Source organism: Sturnus vulgaris, chromosome 9 (assembly GCF_052056855.1).
Source record: "Sturnus vulgaris isolate bStuVul1 chromosome 9, bStuVul1.hap1, whole genome shotgun sequence".
NCBI lineage: Eukaryota > Metazoa > Chordata > Aves > Passeriformes > Sturnidae > Sturnus > Sturnus vulgaris.
This window is the reverse complement of record NC_142251.1, coordinates 16817308-16837956: the sequence shown is the minus strand read 5'-3', so window position 1 is coordinate 16837956 and position 20649 is coordinate 16817308. Positions and strand designations below refer to the sequence as shown.

At 40.6% G+C, this 20649-nt stretch overlaps 1 protein-coding gene across 2 annotated transcripts in view; it reads left to right on the top strand.

Annotated features, from left to right (window-relative positions):
• TGFBR3 (transforming growth factor beta receptor 3) overlaps positions 1 to 20649 on the top strand; it is a 111105-nt gene that overhangs the window by 33898 nt on the left and 56558 nt on the right. For both annotated transcript variants that reach the window (XM_014884131.2, XM_088169961.1), the window contains exon 3: positions 11226 to 11410. In XM_014884131.2, the coding sequence (XP_014739617.2) occupies positions 11226 to 11410 (185 nt within the window). The remainder of the gene's footprint in view (positions 1 to 11225; positions 11411 to 20649) is intronic.

Here is a 20649-nt window from a genome sequence, read left to right as displayed (position 1 = left end):
TAGCTCTGTTAAACCTGCCATCCCATAGACTTGTTCACTTGGTATCCATCTCCATCCAGATGATGTGGTCTCCTGTGTATGTGATCTGAGAGCTGTGCCCTGGGTGCCAGGCACAGCATTTGTCACCTGCCAGACAGCCACCAGGGCCTGGGGGCCTCTCCTGCAGCTGGGCTGGTGCTTCTGAGCAAGCTTCAAATAATATCAGGGGATGAAGTCATGGTGCCCACAACTGCCTTGGCTGGGCACATTCCTCAGCACAGGGGCCAATGTGGTGTTTCCTAGTCTTCTTTAGAACCTTGAAAAATTTTGAGCACAGAGTCTTTCTCAGTGAAAACTAAACTAGGTAATAAATATTCAGAAGTCTGGAGTGGGAATCTGTAGCAGGGCATATTCCAGGATTGCCTTCCTGCTGATTCTACGGGAGAGGGCAAGAAGCAGTTCCTTAACTGAGTGGGGGCTGTGGAACAGTACAATAGTTTTTGCCTTTTCTTCTTTATTGATTTTTTTAATTATCTCTTTTTGTATTTTTCAAGATAAGATGGAAGTTTTTAAGTGTTTTGTGGAGGAAGGTTTTGTCTTGCTTGAGCAAGTGATAAGGATCAGTTTTCAAGGTTTGCTCAGTGAGACATTTAGTGATAGTGAACTCATCCTTAAAGGGTCAGTTACAGGAATTCAGCCTTCAATTGAACTTGTAATCTTGTTATTTTTAATTAGGAGAAAGCTGGTATGCTTTCAGTTATGGAGACATCTTTCCCCCACTGTTTTTCCTTCCTTTTGGCTTTTGCTGCTTCTGAGATCCCCACTGCATTTGATGGGACTGATGCAGCTGAAAGCCTGAGTAACCAAGCCAGGTTTCTTAATTTTATGAAGAGTCCTGTCCACTGATGAGGATTTTTCAATCCCTTTGCAGCTGAGGAGTTGGGCAAAGCAACCCCAGCATGTCCTGGTCTGGCTGGCAGCATGCACAGCACGTGTTTTGATGCCACTGCTCTCATTCCAGCACTGCGTCCAGCAGCGGTGTTTATCAGATCTTCTGACACACAGCACTGAGCAGATGTTCCCTTTTTTAGTATGGAGTGATGTTTCTGCCGAGCAGGCTGAGATTAGGAAGGGGAAGGCTTATAAAGTTTCGTGCTTGAGTGAAGCACCTATATGTCAGTTTCTGCCAGGCAGAACTAAGGGGAGAAAAAACCAAACCCCAAACCAAAACGCCCTCTCCAGCTGCTTCTCACTGAGTGCCTGGTGTTGCAAGCAGAATCCACAAACTTCAGTACTAGGCTTCAGTGGCCAAGGATTAGAGGCAGTGGCTGCTAGTCTGCTCTTCTGATGGGCTAGCCACAAATGGCAGGCCTGGGCCCAGTAACAAAGTTAAAGCAGAAGATGATTGCAGGAAGTTGCTGTTGAGCTGACAGCTGTACCATCTGGTACTCTGCATTTCTGTGGCTGTCAAGAAGATATTTTTGAAAAGAAATCATCTCTCTGTAACTCTCCAGATGTGCGTGCATCCATATGCACCAGCATCCAGATTTCATTGTTTCTCTCTGAAGACCAAAATATGACTTGCTGATAATTGAATTGACAGATAAAAGCAAGACACCTTATTGAGAGAAGAGCCCTGTGTATGCAGGTGTAGTGAATGCCAACTGTTGGTGAAGCTTAGGGTAGGAATGGTTAAATGGAATAATGGGTGTTGGATAGGAAAGAAAACCAGCTATCAAGAAGGAAAGGAGCTCATAGAGGTGGTTAAAAAAAAAAAAAAGAAAACGAGTGCAAATAGAACTCCTGTAAGTTCAGTGTGTCTATGTGAAGAAAAGCAATCAGCTTGGGCCAGATAAAAGCAACTAAATAAAAGGAAAACTTTGGCTATGCTTTTGCTTTGAAGCTTGGATAACCTATCAAAAATAATGCTAATGTTATGAATTAAAGGAAAATCTGTTAATCATTTGTAGAATTGTGTGATACTGTAATTGTTGAGGAATGTTTGTGAAGTGTCTTAATAGGTTGAGTAAGAGCAGTTGAAAAGTTTTCTAAATTGCAAGAGTAGCTATCAACTCTGTGGTTGGGATGCCCCCTGAACTAGTAAACACAAGACACCTCTAAATCTCTCCTGATCTCATTGAGGCTGCCCTCATTAGTCACCAGATAAGATGTAAACTCTTTTCATTGCAAGGTAGTGCCCCTTGGACAGCCAGTATAACACTGTGTATTTTTGGGAAAAGATGACTGATACGTAGTTCCGAATGAAGGTCAGTGAGGATCAAGCATGTGACAGCTACTTACAGTTCTGAAAAACTGCCATGGGATATTTTTAAGCATCATGATTAAGAAGGGATGAAAAAACCAAAAACAAACAACAAAACCACTTATGCCAAAAATCTTACCCTTCCTCCCCAGTCTAGTGTGTGCATTCTGTAGTTATACTATTGCTGTTTATTTTGGTACCTTCATCTATGCTATTGATACTGTCTGAGATGAGATTCCAACACTTCTTGTGTTGGTTTGAACGTTGTTAGAACTTGTATCAGCACTTTGAAGAAGACCCATGAGTATGCAAAGAACTGAAGTATATATTTGCAATTTAAATAGGTAACACTTTGCTGAGAGAATCAGACTTGTTTCCTTAGATAAGCACAGAGTGCTGAAGTTTACATGTGTGTTTTTGTGTATGCTCTTTGATGAATTCTTGTATGGCTGATCGTGAAAGTAAGTATGGTTCTCTCTCTTTGCCTCCTGAAACCAATTTTATGAAATCTGGGGTTTCTTTCTCTTTAAAGTCAGCTCTAACTTTCCCAATTTTAGGAATACAGTAAAAGCAGTGGTGTGGGTAGGGTGGTTTTATGAGTTCCAATACTGATGTATTAAAAGTACAATGGTTTTGAAGCCTGTTGTAATTTTTTGCTCTAAGCAGGCATTAAATTTTAACACAGTTTTTTTTTTTCCTTTTGGCCTCAATACAGAGCTCTCCTGTAAACCAAGCAGAATGCTTCCTGTTGTTTTCTGATAAAAAGTGCACTTCCATTCATTGTTTCCGTGCAATTTCCTATCTTTCTATGGTAAAAGGGGTAAATAAGAGACAATTTATAGGCTACCTCTAGGGAAAATAGGCTTATACAACATGAAATTTGAATGTTTTTGGGAATAATGAACAAGGAATGTTAGAAGTAGTTTGTGTTTGTTCATTTCTTCCTCTTTGCACAATCACTTTGCTGAAGACAACTTCATCAATTAACAGTGATGAAAACTGAATGCTAAATTTGCTTCTTCTGTTAAGGCACAATATTTCTTTGCGTTTAGGTACTGCTTGCTATCTGAAAAAATTTTATATCTTGTACAGTCTTGATAGAAGTTTGTGATTCGAGTCAGGAATTTCTGAAATACAGCCATGCCTGGGGGGCAGGGAAGCCCTCAGTCTAACATTGACCACTGCTTTAAAAAGAATGAATGCTTCATGGGACAGAAGATTTGTAGAAGAGAATCATCTGCATTTAATTTTTAGACTAATGGCTTGAAACTTGGGGGGTTTTTTTTCTACTACTTGAGGATAACAAAGGAACCACTTTGTTTTCAGTTCTTTGACATGGAAACCAGGAATTGTGCTTTCTGGATGTGTTTAAATGAAGGTCAATGCATACATGCTGTTCTGTTTATGAGTATTCAAATTATGCTCTTATGTTAGTGGAAACGTTTTCAAATACTGGCTTGGGAGAAGGAATGGGAAGAGAGAATTAGAGCATATGTGGATGAGTTTGCACATTCAGGCATGGAAAAGTACTAGAGAAGAGTTCCTGTAAGTAGTGTTTTGCTGCAAACCTCAAGAGAAGGTAGGACTCTGACAGTACTTCTGGTCAGAAAGAAGTACAGCAGAGGTTACATAAAATGTAGCTCTGTGGTAGAGTACATCTGCTTTTGAAAGACTTCTTTGTTTTCCAGGTGCAGATGTTTGTTTTCTAAGATTGTCTCTTGGGTATAAATGTCTTGAGATTGTGCTCAGCGGATATTAAACCAAACAGGTTTTTCATTCATTGCCTTTTCTGTTTAATTCGTTTAATATGTGTATAAATAAGACACCTGGAATTTCTTCTGTTAAACAAGATACTTAACTGATTGACATTGCCTGTCTTTGCCTTGCTTGCTTAGGTATTGAAATAGAGTTTTGCTGTATAACAAATGAGTATGACTTTATAATTTTCAATTTTTCATGAAATGGACAGTTTAGGTTTAATTCATAATTTCTAAGTAGCAGTACATTGCTACAGCAGTTGAGTTTTATTTGGTAGTTAACCTTTCCAATGAAAGTTGTACCAGTTTTATGTCTTGATAAGGACAAAAGATAATAGAAACTTATTTCTCAAAAAGTGAAAGAAGGCATTTCTGCTTTAAAAATGTAATTTAAATTTTTTTCTTACCTGCATGGACTGCACAGGTTTTTCTATGTAACACTAGAAATTAGATCATCTCTGCTAAACTGGGATAAACCTTGTGCTTTTACCAGTGGCTGGGACCCAGGGGAGTGGATGTTTTGCAACACATTCACCAGAGAGGCATAAAAAATTATTTTGCTTAGAAGGAGAAGCCAGCATCAGGAGTTTGTACCAAGCATAACAGCAACCTAAAAAGGTATGGAGCATGTCATCTGAATGATTCCCAGTGGGCAGGCAGATGATGTTAGGTAGACTTTACTATGTGTAACAGAAAGGTCTAGGAAAACTGCAGAAAATAGAGGATAAAAGACGTGGCAGATGAAATGTAATCTGATGTGTTGAAACATCTAATAGTTTGGTCCATACATGGACTAAGTCTAGGCAGAGCTGATAATAGTGCAATGGGAATCAATTGAGGGATAATGGTTGGGGATAGACAGCACATGGAGCAAGGGTCTAATTGCATGTAGCATTAGCACCAGATGTCAGTGGTAAAGGTGAAGAATGTAGGTTAATGCATTGTTCCAGAGAATTTTTTTTCTTCCTTAAAGAAAGGAGAAGGGTGCAGGGATGGTGTCATGGAGTTGCTGGAGGTTAGTGAGCTCAGTGCACTGAAATGGGAAACCTCTACAGAGTTTTTGCAAAAGCACGTGTTTTTGGTTAGTACAGCTTGTATGTTTTAACTCCTATAACCAAACCTTGCCACCTGTACTGGATATTTCTTCAGGATATATTCTTTTCTCGTCTCAGTAGAAATTTTATTGCTCATTCAATTCAAAGAGATATCTGTGGAGTGTGGTATCTTGGGTGTTTTGGTTAGTTGGATTGCCTTGTTTTTTCAAAATAGCCAAAATTAGTCCATGTTTGTCAATCTTCTCCCTGAAATTTTAAATCTTTCACCCTTGCCCCAATGGTGATTCAGTCAAAAGTAGCTCCACTAAGAAAAATATGCTCTAGATGTAACAGTAAAAGAACTCCCTGGAAATTAAGAATGAAGGGAAATGTGTAGATTTATACAAATATAAAATGCTTTAGACAGTCATCTTTTGTCTTCCTCGTGGCCAGTATGAAGGTCTGATACTCTCTATCCAGCATCTTTCTTATGGTGGTCACCCTTATTCAGAGCAGAAAATCTTGTAATCCAGGAGTAGTTTTGGACAGCCCAGCTCCTTGTGGTTGCTGATCATCATGGAGGTGCTTCTATTCATGAGCACGAACACTGGGGTTTCCTCTATGCTGTTGTCTCTCCACACAAAGCTCTGTAATATTTCTGACCATCTGATCTTGTCTTTTTCATCTCTCAAGGCTGCTTGCCAGAATTAACTGGTCCTGAGCATTGATGTCTTGTTCAAGTGCTTGCTTAGGAGTTTGAAATTGTTTTTTTTAATGGTCATCTGTACTAAAAGCTGCTCTTCATATTAATGGTGGAATTTGTCGATTATCCTCTGCATTCAAATTACTAGGAATTTGGCTTTCCAGGTGGTTTTCTGTGAAGGGGTGTGCAGGAGGAAATTTCATGTTTACTACTGTTAGTAGTGGCTAACATTTTCTCTGGGAGTGATAGATGTCACTCTTCTCTGTAAATTCTTACTTGCCTCAACTCTTATATATATCTTTTGTTATAAATGCTTCCCTCAGTGAGAAACCATTTATGAGAAGAAGGTTGTGTAGGTGATAACAATTGCTCTGTGTAGAACAATGGCCCTTTGCCCATGCACTTGTATCTTTAGAAATGAATGGGGAAGATAATGGGAAGAAGTTATTGCTGAGTCTGGATCAAGTGCTCTGTGAAACTTTTTAGTTCAAGAGAAAATGATTTTTCCCTCCCTTTTGTCATTCAAAAGTAGGTTAGTTTCAGCCATTATTGTCACCAAGAGATTTAAGAGAATGCCGGTGAATTAACCTTCTCTAAAAGAACTTTTGTGCAAGTCTGTCATTTGGGCACACTGAAATCTCTGCTTTAGTTAGCCCCCTCCACATCTTAATGTGACTTTCAGCGTATAGTGATGAATTCTAGCAGGATTTGCAGTAATTTAAATTACTTTGTACCTGACACCATAGACATCCCTTGTGTTCCTCCAGCCAATCCTGGATTCTGATTTTTTTTGTTTGTTTTTGTCTATAATGACTGGACTAGTGTCATTCCCCTCATTCAAAAATCAATTACAGTAAATCTGTCCTTCTTCTGAGGAGTTTTCTATCCCATTGTTGTGGCTTGTACCCTCTGCTATGGCATATGGGAACCATGCTAATGTGCTGTGGAGCCCCCAGCACAGATTCACACAATTGGAGGGAGCTGCTTGTGCTTTTCAGCTGACAGCACTGCAGAAATCACCATGGAAATGCAACAGAAAGTACATTGCTACATTACCCTTTACTATTTGAATAAAATAAATCACAGTTATGAGTTGGTCTTGGTTTGCTGTGTTATCCCCCTTAGTCTTACTCCCATTTCTGCTACCTTCTTACAGCAAGACACGTGTTAGTCATTAGTAGCACGGATGATACAGAAACGAGAATGTTGAAGTTGTATTGAATATGTTCCAGATGGACACAGCTACACAGTATCAAACAAGGTTGGCTCTGCGCTGGTTTCCTTTAAAATATTACTTGGAAGTGAAAAAGAATTCAATACTTAACAATTATCTAGAATTCTGAATTCACTAAACATTTGCAATAAACGTTATATTGTAAAATATATGCCCAATAATTGGTTCTTATAAAACTGCCTAACCTGCTCTCTGTCCTCTAAAGGCATTAATCAACTAAAATTTGATTGGGGTAGGAGCCAGGATTTGCTAACAAGATTAAGTGGTTACATGCAGCAGAGTTAAACAAAAGCCCAAGGATGGCTGTGTGTGTGCACTTCAATTCTCAGCAGAGAAGGCACTAAAGGCTTGTGGCCACACTAGGATGGATAAACTGCAAGATATCTTTGACCCTTTAAGTGTTTTGTTGGGAATGGAGACACAGGAGAATATCTGTACTTATTCAGAGCTGATAGGGTAATCTTGATGTGTTAATTGGATGTTGACAATGAATTTTGGCACGTGTTGCTGATGTGGATGAGGTTGGCAGGAACAGGGTGTGAGACTGGAGTGGGAAACTGGCAAAACCTCATCCTGGGGTTTGTGGAGGGCAGAGCAACAGTAAAGCACAGGTAGAATGAGGCTGTGGTTTCATATAGGCTTTCAAATGTAAGTAGGTAGTGTGGAGGTGACCAACAATCAGATTAGTAGTGTCCTAGGGAAGACTTTTTAGGTTTTTTTTTCAGAGTAGTCAATACACATTTTGTAGGATTAAAACTACATAGAGGAAGTAGCTGGCTTTCTAGTCAGAGAAAAAATGGCAGTTAGGAAGGAAGATGAAGGGTCTGTGAGGGAGCCAAAAGTTGAGAGTTTGGATAGAGGAGAGCTCTTGAAGCTCCCACTGGAGTGACAGTGCCTTGTAGCAGCATCCACTTTTGAGTGGGGCAGATCTGCAGGTCCAGTAGGAAGGCCTGGAAAGAAATGCATTTAATTAATGTTGAGCAGATAGATAGCTCCAGCATTGCTGGGGTGCACATAGTGTAAGAATAGACTAAAGTACAGCAGAGATGCAGAGGAGGTAGCAGAAGGAGCTGCCTTGTGCCATGTCCAGGCTGAGCATTCAGTGGACTTTGTGATCTAGAAATAAGCTTTCATTTTGCTTGGTGCTACCTCCAGGCATGCCAGTGTATGTGGGCATGGCACTACACCCAGGTTAGTGGTTGAGCAGAAGTGCCAATATCAGTGCACGAGGATTGCAGTTTGATATCGCCAGTGTAAGAGAAGCTGTGATTGTGAGAGTCTCCAGTTGCTGGGAAGGGCAGTATGGGCCCAGGGCTACTCAGGCACCTGGGTGAAAGTTGGCAAAAATGTGACAGCTGGAGTAACCTCTCAGTTATTTACCACCACAACATGCCTTGTACGTAGCCAGTCTCATAGCACGTGTCTGATTGCAGTGGAGAATCCTTCAGATACTCGAGTCATTGCAGTATCCCTTGCTCTTACGAAGCTGGTCTGAAAGCAGTTCTATCAAATGCAGTAATTCCCCCAAAACATTGGTTTCTTGGACTGAGCAGCTTAGAGCAGCTCTGTGCACTCCTTCCCTCCAAACAGAGCTGGCAGAGGGGACGTGGCCCAGGCTGCCAGGGGGTGCAGGCAGATGCTGTGTAGCTGCACTGCTGGAAGAGTGGACCTACACCAGTAAGCCCTGCTCGGGACTGGCACAGCAGTGGGCTCGCTGCCAGCTGGGGACAGAATTTCTACCGGAGATCTGGCCCCTGTCCAGGCAGGGTGGAGTGCAGGCAGAGCAGGCATGCCTCGTTCTGCCTGTCCCTGTGCAGATAAGCCCAGCTGCACGCAGCGATCCAGGATGTGAACTTCTGCTCCCTCCGGGACTGTTTCCATCTTGCACGTTGAGCAGAACAGAGGGATTTCTTCATGTGCGTTTGAGGTGCCAGCAAAGGAGGCAGTTACAGCCTGAACGAAACAGTCACAATCATCTTCCCCTTGTAGGATGTCAGGGGAAAATCCAGATGTCTTCTACTCCAACGTATTAAATTTGTTCAGAGTAAATACCAGAAGAAGGCTGAAGGGAAGGATTGGTAGATGTCCTGCATGGGAATAGGTGTTCACAGGGAAATCACAGGGGAGGTATTTGCTCCTGAACTTTTGCTAAGTAAAGTGTGCATTTTTGTCAGCAGCTCAATTTCTGCTTTTGTTCAGTCTTGCACTTTGTTCTTTGTGTGTGAGTGTGTGTTATGATTGAAACATCTCCACCATCAACTCCATTCTGGCTGACAAGAAACAATTCAATGAACAAGTGCTCCTTTCCTTCCTAGCCCAAGAAGTGCTTGTGAAGTTTAGAGAAGTGTTTTGTGCAGATTGTATAACATGGTGTGCTGTAGGACTTACACATCAGTGGCTGGGCTAATTGATCAGTAGGTTCTCTGATCTGCTATTGTACACCAGGAAAATGCGGCCTCTCTACTGTTTTTTTTTATTGTTACAAATTCTAAATATTTCTTCAAGCATTACAAAGGGCAACTTTAATTTTTTTTTTTTATTAAACTGAGTATCGTTACTTCAATCAGTCGCATTTTGTATATTTGTTCTTTAAAAGAAGTTAAATAAAATCCAGAAAACTTCAAGTCTTCCAAGCTGGTGGTCAAGCTCCAAGCTGCCGAGCTCTTCATTTAGGGAGAAGAAAGTTTGTTTATCCTCTGTACCCCAAGCACATGCTTGTATAATTTGTGCCTTGAGCATTGCCTTTACAAATATTCCTGCTCTGTGGGAGCTCATAGGATGTGCACTGTGCACTGGTGGGTTTCAGGAACGGCCCCTTTGTGGTCCAAGGGACTGCAGAAATCTCCCTGTGCTCAAGGGCTTTGCTTTTTCCAGATAGTCTGGTTTAAGACAGACTCTGACTTGTAAGTAAATGGCCAATTGCAAACTGTATTCTGAAAGAACTGTGGTTTTAACCAGTGAAGTGTAGGTCAGTGCTAATATAATTAAACATAAGGTGCACCAGTGTCAGATGATCTCTAGTGCTACAATAGCTGGCTTTAGACTTGACAAAACCAGCTAGATCTCTTCTATTTAATCAGTTGAGGGAAAATCCTCAAATAAAAGTTCTTTATTTTGAACTTCTTTGAAAGGAAGCATTTTACTTCAATTGCAGATGTGCAGAATCCGGAAAAAAACTATGCTTCTACCTTGTATTTCTCTTTCATGCCTGGCAGGCTCTGAACTGACTGGTTCATGTGAGTCTAATTCTTATCTGAGTGCCTTTGGTGCAAATTAGGGGTTAAATCAATTACGTTCCCTTGTGACCTTCTGAATCAAAAACATACGTGTGTCTGTTACTGACAGGGGTGGGCTTGAGCCGTTTTGGAAAAGCAGAGCTGCTTTTCATAAATATTTGTCTTGATTTAGTTTCCTGGGATATAGTTCAAATGTATGCTGCTCTGTATGCTTCATTTTGTGCTGCCTTGCTCTATCCCATCACACGGTCTCACGTACCATATAAGAGTATGGCACTACATCATGCTGTGGTGATTATTTGAGAGGGCGTACACTCTGTTTTGGATGAGATAACTGTTATCAGTGCGGATAATTGCTGTCAGACACAAAATAGACTCAGTAAACAAACATTTCATTTTATCATGTGACAGATGTCTGCTGTTTTGTACAATGCATTTGAATGATGTTCACTATAAATCACCACTGCTTCTGAAGCAACAAATTCAACTCGCCCAAATCCTTCCTGACATAATTACCTTTCTGGTAGATATTAACTTTTCATTGTTATATACACGATTGCATTTACAGTGTTTGCAGATAACAGTATTTGACATCAACATCTAAGACAAACCAGTTCCTCTGACCACTGTCACTGGTGGTGGGGGGGTGGGTTTTGTTTGTTTTTTGGGATGGTTGGTTGGTTTTGGTTGAGGTTTTTTTAGTTGTTTTGTTTGATTTTTGTTTTTTTTTTTTTACTTTTTTTTTCTCTTTGTTTTCCTCCCTGGTAAAGAAAAAATACCTTCAGTTTTGGAATTTATACTTGAAAATTTAGACTTTCATAGAGAAACGAACTAATGAGTTAGCATATTCAGGACAACTTAGAAGGGCAATGGGAATACAATTCTTAATTTTGTAGAGAATGAAGCTTCTATTTGTGTTCCTGTGGATTTTCTGAACAAAGGGATGATCATTATTTGACAAGTATAAACGATGTATTTTTTTTTTCCTCCCAATGATGTGTCTGTGTCTTTCTCTGCAGGTCCTGTGCCTCAGAGGGAATGTGTCTTATCGCCTGTGAACAATTCGCACCCGGTCCATGCCTTATTGGAAAGCTTTACAGTCTTATCGGGCTGTGCAAGCCGGGGCACGACGAGCCTGCCCCAAGAGGTGCACGTCCTCAATCTCAGAAACCCCAAGGAGGGTCTTGGCCATCATGAAAGAGAGGTAAAGGGGAAATTACATTTTCTCCAGATCCCTGGTGATAAGTATGTCTTCAAATGGGATTATTGTACGTTAATTTGCTGCATACAGTTATTACTGAATTGTCACCGAAGTACCACAAAGAACCACGTACAATTTGCATGGAGGCTGTCCACCTATGCTCTGCATGTCATATGAATAAACTGCTTCCATACCTAGCCACCCTCTTCATTATCTTCCACAACCACAAAGTGTACTTTAAAAAGGTAGGGGGTGGGCAAAGGAAATAAGAAACAGATCTCCAACAGGCCTTTGCAGAATTGGCTGTCTTCAAAAGCAGATCGTTTACCTAAATGTGTTGTAAATTAACATGAATACCTTTGGATCCCTGCCATGACCACTATAAACAAATACTGAAGTTCAGATTCTTTTGCCAGTGTAATGCAGCCTTAATGCTTCACTGAGAGGGGACTGCTGTACAGCAAGCAAGTGTTGCTGTGATAGTCCAATTACTTGTGTGCTGCACTTGGGGGGACTGGCAAAAACTTTAGCTGTTCTGAAAGCAACAGTAGAATAAAATTTTTGATGTGCCATTGTGCCATATTGTTGTTTACTCTCAAAACATCAAATCAGAATTGCAAAATGCAAAGAAAACACTGCATGCCGTGACAGCTGAGCCTTTTAGTACATGTTCTTACAGTATTACACACAGAAATCCTTAGTGTGTTCTGTGAGAGAAATATGACTGCACACAAATAGAGAATTTTTAATGAGAGAACAAAGATCATGATCTAACAGGGAGAAGCTTAGGAAAAGAGGGTCTAAATCTGTGCTGAAAGAACTTTCAAGTGGAGTCATTTATAGCAATTAAAATAAAGGCAGATTCTCTTGGCCAGAATCATTCTTCTGCTGACTTCAGTATCAGCCTTGTTGGGTTTGTAGTGCCTTCAGCTCAATGTGCATTGTATGCATCCTTGACACTTCAGCTGTTGTGTTCATTTTCAGCATATATACAGTCTTAAATGTCTAGTTTATGATGAGAAAAATTATTTACATTTTTTTCAGTAGATTTGTCGTTGGCTTCCGTTAATCAAAATCATCAGATCTTCTACTATCATGAGATGAATAGAAAAGTTACACTTTTTTGATGGGACTGTGAATGAGGAACAGGTCTTTTTTATATTTGGAGTGGTGGTGGTGGTGTGGGAGTTTGTTCGGTGATTTTGTTTTGTTTTGGAGTTTTTTAAACCTTTCTTAGTATACCAGGCAGTGTATCAGCCTGATAAGTGCACTGTGAATGACTGAAAATGTGTAGGTATGATCAGTTCTCTGGACATGAAGGTGAGATTGTAGGGCTTTTTGTTTTTCTCTGGGTTTTGTAGATTGTTGGCTTGGGAGGGGGTGCAGTTGGTTAGGGTTAGTTGGTTGGTTTGGGTTTTTTAAACATAGTTTCTAATGAGAACTAAATAGCTGCATGTGATTCTGCTATAGATTTTTCAGTGCTTCTCTCATCTCTCAGTAAACTTTAAATCCATTGCTAAGTCATAGGCGACTTCGCTATGAGTTTGCAAGGTAATCACAATTTTTATTGAAAGAAGGAAGAGTACGTGGTGTGGGGACGTGGTGCTGGGGGATCTTGTAACTTCTCGTTTACTGAAGGTGCCCAGGGCTGGGATGAACCGGGCTGCAGCTGGAGCTGGCACCTCCCGAGGGAGCAGCACTGCTCAGGTGCCAAGTGCCCGTTTGCACGAGCCCAAATTTCCTTCTGGGCCGGTGCCGCTGGTGCTGCTTGTGTCACTTTGTGGTGCTCTGTGCAAGGATGCAGGCTGTGCCCCCACTGCCTCATCAGTGTGACACAATGACAGAGTGAAATGCCTGGCTTTGAGTCAGAATACTTGCTGTCTAGCAGAAGGAGGCTGCTTGTGCCTCGTCTAACGTGCTTATGTTAAGAAAGCAGTTTGCCCTAAGCTGTCCTGTCTGTGTGCTGTGGCGGTATACTGAAGTGTAGGGCACGGAATAGATTTCAGCATTTGGAGCCCTTAGCCTCCTTCTCCCATTTCCTGAGCAATTTCCAGTCACAACCCTCGGAGATGGCTGCTCTAAAAATGCACAGGAAGCTGGAGCAAGATTTGCTGGCAACAGTGTTAAGCAAAGGAGTGTAAACAACTTCGAAAGATCAGATTTTACTTATAGGATCAGACTCGGAGAACAAAGCAGAGCAAATGTTATCTTTTCCATTATTGTAGAAACCAACTCCAAGTGGCCCTTTGTCTAAAAGTAGAATGTACCCATCACCTTAAGTTACTGTGAGCTTGATTTACCAGCTGAGGTATTTCCTGTTGCCTGCAAACGTTGATAGCAAAGGTAGAGATCTGTTTGTCATGTAGTATTTCCAGCAGACTCCAGAATAAAACCAGTGGTTTGGTTTGACAGCACATTACTTAGATTTAGCAACATCGAAAGCAAGTTTAAAATAAATCATGTATTTGTTCAGAGGTTGGCTGAAGTTCTGATAATATGGAATGCAGGATCTGAAAATCTTTAAGTGAAGGCTTGCTTTGGGGGAGGAGTTGGGTTGTTTTGTTTTTAACCTGCACTGTGCTAGAATGCTGCTAAATTACACATTCCTTACTTGCTGGGAGGAGTGTAAACTTCCCCTAGCAAATTCCTTGGAGGGTTCATGCATTAAACATACTTGTGCAGTTATCATGGTTCTCATAAATATGCAACATATGTGTATGCATTAATTTAACTCACTTTGACACTCCTGTGGAATATACAGACAACAATCGTTGGCAAATTTAAACATAGGAGGGGTGGCTGGTGAGGGGGAGGGCATGGCAGGGCTATGTGTTCCTCCTGTAACACAGGCAAGCTTTAAGGGTTAGTAAGATTTGTGTGCTTTTCCTTGCCTATAAACCAGAAAAAAGAAGACAAAAGACAGAGTGGAAATGTATAGGATTATGTATTCTGAACAGTCTTTGTGAAACTTTGTGAATTAGTAGTTTACTACTTCTGTGTTAAGACAGAAATCTGGTAAATACAAGATCATATTCTGGAATTCTGTTATCACATAAGGAATTTGTTTGTATTTTACTTCATTAATCCCATTGGAGTGCAATCTTGTATGTTGAGACTGGGAATCTTTCTTCAAGTCTTCTTTCTTCAAGTAAGAACCCCCAAAGTTCCAATCTTTTTCAAGTATTTCTTAGAAATGTCCTTTATCACAATTCATATTTGGCCATGCTTTATCATAGGAAATAGAATACGGGTGCATGTAATAGCCTCAAGTGTTTATATTGAACTTGGCAAGAAAAATGCAAGCCTTTTTTGTTTGTTTTATTTGATCAAATATTCCTGGGGAAGTGAGTGCGTGTGTGCATTTCTGTACTGATCTGGGTCTCAGCTGAATGCCAGGAACTACTGAACTCTTACAATAACTTTCTCTTTGGCTTTGGGTATCTTCACTGCTTCAGTTTCTCAGTTTTTAGAAATGAGATAGTTGCTTCCTCATGGAGCTGTTTGTTCTGAGGAAGAGTTACTGTTTGCAGAGTTGCTTGGAAACTCTAGAAATTTGCACCAGAAAAATGTGTGTAGAAGAGCATAAAAATTATTTTAAGATGAAAGTCACTCTTTAGGTATATTATCAAGTTCTAAATTAATGGAAGATTCTTTTCTTATGCCTGTTCGTTGAATTTCCCTGAGCTGCCTTGAGCACACAGTCACAACTGAAATAGTTAAAGGGAGAGAGGAGGGGCATATAAAATTAATCTCATGTGAATACTTAGGATTGAATACATATGAATACATGGAATCAGAGTTCCTGGCAATGGATTCACTATTGTTTTCATTGACATCCTCATCCTCAAAAATTTTAAGATGTTATGCCTGATACAGATGTTTAGCATGTGTTATATGAAATGAAGGCAGGAAAACTAAAGACTTGTCTTTATTATTATAGTTTTGAGTAACACCACTGAGACTGTAATAATTCGACAAACCTTTTTCCCCTCTGTTTAATCAGTGCTATTTGACAAAAAGTTAATAATAACAACTTAAAAAATTTCCTTTGAGAGTAAGCATGATATTAAAATGGCTGTTAGCTCCTGGAATAGGTTAATTAAAATATGCTGATTCTGAATTCAGGATAATTTTTCTATGTCACAGTGTTTTTGGTTTTTAGGACTTTGAAGATCTGGGTGATGAAGGTGGTGAAAGCCTAGTTCATTTTACCTATTATGCTGCATATTTACTATATTTCCCAGTGTGTTTGTTTTCAATGTTTTCAGAAATTTTAATACTACAGCAGCCTTACTCAAGGCTATGTCAGAGAAAAATGTTTTGTTTCATGCTCAGGCATACAGAGATCCAGGAACAGCCTTGAGATTCAGCTCAGATAAAGGGGCCACTTTTTGGGCAGATTTGAAACGTGCTGACCTGCAGTATCAGAGTCATGGTCAGAGGGGGCCTGGAGGTCATGTGCTGGCAGCAGGCAGGAAGAGAATTCAAGGTTTGTTGCTTGACAGCTGGAGTCAGTGAGGATTTTGTTACCTATTAATTTGTTTGAATAGGTATACAGTACTGCATGTGGGTATATTTAGTACTTCTGGTAGGTTAAAGGCCTTTGCTTTGAAGAAAAATAGTTGCTGCCTTAGAAGAGGAGAAGCTTTGAGAGATAAAACAAAACACTGTGCCTCTGCCAAGGTACAGACCAAATCTGAACCTTGGAAGGGTATTTTCCTTTTCTTGCCTCTTCACTTTGTGACTTCCTTAGTTTGGCAGCAGTAGTGGATCTCTAGCTATAGCAGCAGACCTGCACATTTCAATGCAAGTATGTTCAGGGGTTTTGAGCCTTCAGCCTCTTCATCTGGCCAGCTCTCCTGTTATGCTGAGCCCACCAAGGTCAACCTGATCACTTCACCTATTATTTGTTATTTCTTTATGATGTGTGGTTCGTGAAGTTGTGCAGAGGAAACATAATCAGTCATAGTGGGTATACAGAAGAACAATAGAAAATGAGTTTGGCCACCTTCAAGTCTCTGTCAAATTTGAGGTTGACTACTGCTTTTTATTGTAATCATTTGGCATGGTGTTTTGTGAGGGAAGGGTGCCTTCCCTCATACAAAGATGGAGCACGGGAAGTCCAGATGAATTACTGCTTCCACCAGTGCTCTGTGCCAGTGGCTCTCAAAGTCAAGCTGTGAGTGACGCTGTGGCAAATGTACTCCAGGAACACCCTGTGTTTGTTGCTTGGGAAACGGGAGTTCCTCATCACATACATCTTTGATCCTGGGTAATTTCCAAAGCTTGCCCACAGCTTGTGGTAGCTCCACTGGCTCACCAGGGTGGTTTTGCAGGCTGCTGTTGCTCCCTTTACACATAGCCATGCCCAAAGGCCCAGCTGGAGTACTGGACTGAATTAAAAAAAAAATACACGATAGACCTTACAAAGCCTTAAAAATAGCGGCAGCATTGTGCCACTGAAATCACTATCATTCAGTATCTGTCTCAGATAACTCCATGTCTGCTGAAAGCTGCAACTCCCATGCAGCTGATGCATTAAAATGACATTGATCTCTTAATTGCCTTATGCATGATGAACATGGCATTCCCACATCTTTAAGAAGTGGAGTTTGCTTGTTTGAAAACCTTTAAAATATTCTTTCCCCTCTTCTCTTTCTTAGCACTTTGAGGCATCTGTGCTTACATAAAATCCCACCTTTTTAATGTGGCTTTTTCATCTTGTTTGTCTGGACTGCAGTCTGTGTGTTGTTTTCAGCCAGCTCAGGCTTTGCTGGTCATTGGATTTGGCAGTCCTTTCAAGTTCTGCCCACCAGAAGTGCCAGAGGAAGTCCTGTGTTGCCAGAGGAGCCTGTTTGTACAGAGCCGTGTGTCCTGCAGGAGCGTGGCTTGACGCGTGTCTGCCCTTAAAGAGGCAGCAGTGACATCTCATGACTTGGAAAGCGCCGTGCAAACCCTCGGTGTTTTCCGTTTTTAGACATGGGCTGTTTGCTGTGTGCAGAAAGTGAGCCCTGTTCTCAGCTGAGAGAGCTGTGTGGAGCTGTGTCTGAAGCCATGCCAAGGCCTACCACAGAACGCTAATGGCTTCAGAAGGAAAAACGTCACTGAGTTTTCTGACTGATCACAGTTTTTGGTTTTGCTGACTGCTGCTTAAAATGCCGTGTTGGAGGCTATATACTGGGCTCCAGTTTTCCCCTCGTGCAAGATGCTGCAGGTACTGATGTGCTCTTGCAGGGTTGCAGACAGCAAGAGGGCTGCTGCTGCTGTTTCCTGCATGGACTCCTGTCTCTCTATGGCTTGTGTGCACGTGGGCTCACATGTTTAGTTCAGGCAGAGGTGTGTTGATTTTTTGATCATAGGCTGTGATTTGTGTTCATGGTCTCCAGTTTGCTCAAAGCTTCTAACCTGTCTTCCTTATACATTACTTTCTCCAAGAAAAGATAGTTAAGGAGGTGATGACATTTCCAGGAGTCCATTTGTAGCACAAACCTCATGGTCAGGTTCCAGTCTAGCTTTGGGTTCATGTATGTGTGTGTGAGATGTTGTAGGAATATTTGTCATGACTGGTCATATTTATGTTGTTCTCTAGAATATCTGTTTGAACCAAAAGCTGGAATTAAGTTGTTCTTCTTCAGCTTCCCAGTGCCGGGGAAAATTTCCAACATAAATTGTGTGGAGCTTGCCATGCCTGACAGCCATGCTCCTGTATCAGCTGAAAAATAAAACCACCCTGTGGCAAGATAGAAGAACAAAACATGTTTTAATTGGTTGGGTGTTTTTATGTTGGTTTTGCATTTGATAACACTTTGATAACACTCAAGTTTGTATTTCTCTAGAAGAGTCTCTTATTTTCTCTGTGAAACATAAGCAGAGTACTTATACAGTAGGAAAACGTGTTATTTAAATGAGAAGATGCAAAAAATAGCACCACCATGAGGTACAAATATCTGAAACTTAAATTGCTTGGAGAAGTTTGAAGGAAATATAGGTAATTCATAGCTGATACTGTCTCTTTTACAATTGCTGGGGCAATTTTTAATAAAGAAATGTTTTTATTATGATTGGACATCATGCCATATATAATAAACATGTTGGTGGCAGTAGTTAGTGTGTCTAGATGAGAGGCAGTATTTGGTGATCACTCAAATGCCATCAGTGAGGGAAAAGTATTAAGAACTGTCACCATTCTGGAGATAACCAACGTTCTCTTAGCCTGAAGACTGTTTGAGGTGTGGCTCACTATTCCATCATCTCTCAAGGAAGCACAGTGCTCATGTCTTCTGCATGGACATGCTGTGCTAGTGCATAGTGTGAATATGGACATGGGGTTCTGAAGCCTCTTGGGAAAGGTGACTCTGGATGACATTGGTTTTGCAGGGAAGTACAGGGGCCCTTGCTTTGTAGGTGTATTGTCTGTGTATGCCATTGGAACGTGCCTTCTTTCCCCACTAATTGGGTTTCAAGTCATAGCTGTAATGAAGTAAATTGAACACTGAAAAAGCACCTGAAAGCTACACGGAAAAATACTTTATGCAAGGAGCAGCAGTTAATTCTTTCTTACTTACCTGGAAAGCAAGCCACTGTTTTCTTCAGTAAATTTCTGTTCAAGCAAGAATCAGTGAGACAGTGCAGGTATGATGTGCATAAAATGGCATCCTTGTGCAAGAAGTCACACATTTCTTCTGGAGGTTTTTGTCAGATTTTATAGTATTGATTCTGCAATTATGTAGAGATATGACTAGTCTTATTTATATGGCTAGGCCTGATTAAATAGAATATCTGGTTCCTTAGGGGTTGTGGCAGGGTGTTTTTCCTGTGCAGTTAGTATTGTAAAATCATAATTTGAACTATTCCTCAAATATTGCTTTGCTTGTACAGAGATTAAAAGTTCTGAATTTTTTAAAGTTTGAAAATAAGAAAAAAAATGGGAAGATTGAAGACCCACCCCAGGGGAGTAGAGAGATAATATATTGGTAACAATTACTTTTCATCTTCTGAAAGCAGTTTCCTTTGTATTTCATTTCTAATACTGTTTGTGAGCATATGTAGTACAGACACACATTTGCACCAGCTCTTGGGCTGGTGAGTTACTGACAATAAAGTAAACAAAACTGTTTCCTAAATCTGGAGCTGCTGCTATGTTTTCTGTTTTTTATGAGTCATGCACACATGCTGTTCCTTACCCTGGCTTGGAAAGCAAGAATTTAATTTTGCATGTCCAGTAAAGATGTGAGCTCTGCATTTTACACTTTCTCTGTGACAGTGCCTCTTTAAAAGACATTTGTAGAATGATGTTTCTTTTTTCCAGTCATCTGGCTCTATGCATGGTCTAGCTGCAAACCCTGAGGACCAAACTTTTTTGTATGTGGAGGATTTCAACTGACATAACCTTTTGCCCTGCCAGTCTCTGACATCTTTTTCTTGTTTCTTTGTATTATTTACTTGCTTTCTGAAGTCCTATTATCTTAACCTCCTCTCCTTCCCCACCTGCAGCTTGTGAAACAGTGGAAAGTATGATGTTAAACCATTTAGGATTTACCCTGAGATTTGGAAATTCTGTGTTCATATTCCAGATTTGCCATTATGTTCTTTAGACACTGTGTGCTATGTTACATCTGCATGGTGTTTGCAGTTGAGGTGAACTATGAACCTGCTGTGTCAGCTCTACCCTCAGACCTGGTGGAGATGAGATAGTGCTAATACTGTCTCTGAATACACATAGCATTCAGGATTAGTATCATACTGAGCCTGGACTAACCAGACCTGGTGAGAGGCAAGATGTATTGATATTTTAGTGATACACTGCTGCAGCTCTGTCATTGCTGCTGGGTAGCTAGCACCTGTCTAACTTGCTGGAAATACAGGCAGTAGAAACTTGTGTTTACCTTTAATAACCTGTGTAGATTAGTTTAGAAGACCCCAAATGCATTTAAGAAAAATGGTCCTGGCAGAAATTTGTCATATGTCCTTTATATCTCAGTTTAAGAAGCTTTTCCTTTGGGGCAGGAACTGTTTTTTAGTATGTACTCATATATCCTCTGACATAGTTAACCCCCTCCACACCCATTTTTTCTTTTCGGGGCACTGAGTACCCTGTTACACACTACCTGGTAATAGTTTAGGAGTGGGAGAAGGGAAGGCAAATTCAAGTTTGCAGCTCAGGAGATGTACTGAAGAAACACTTAGATCTGCAATATATACACACAGTATGGAATAGAAAATTATCTGAAAATTGGTTTCAT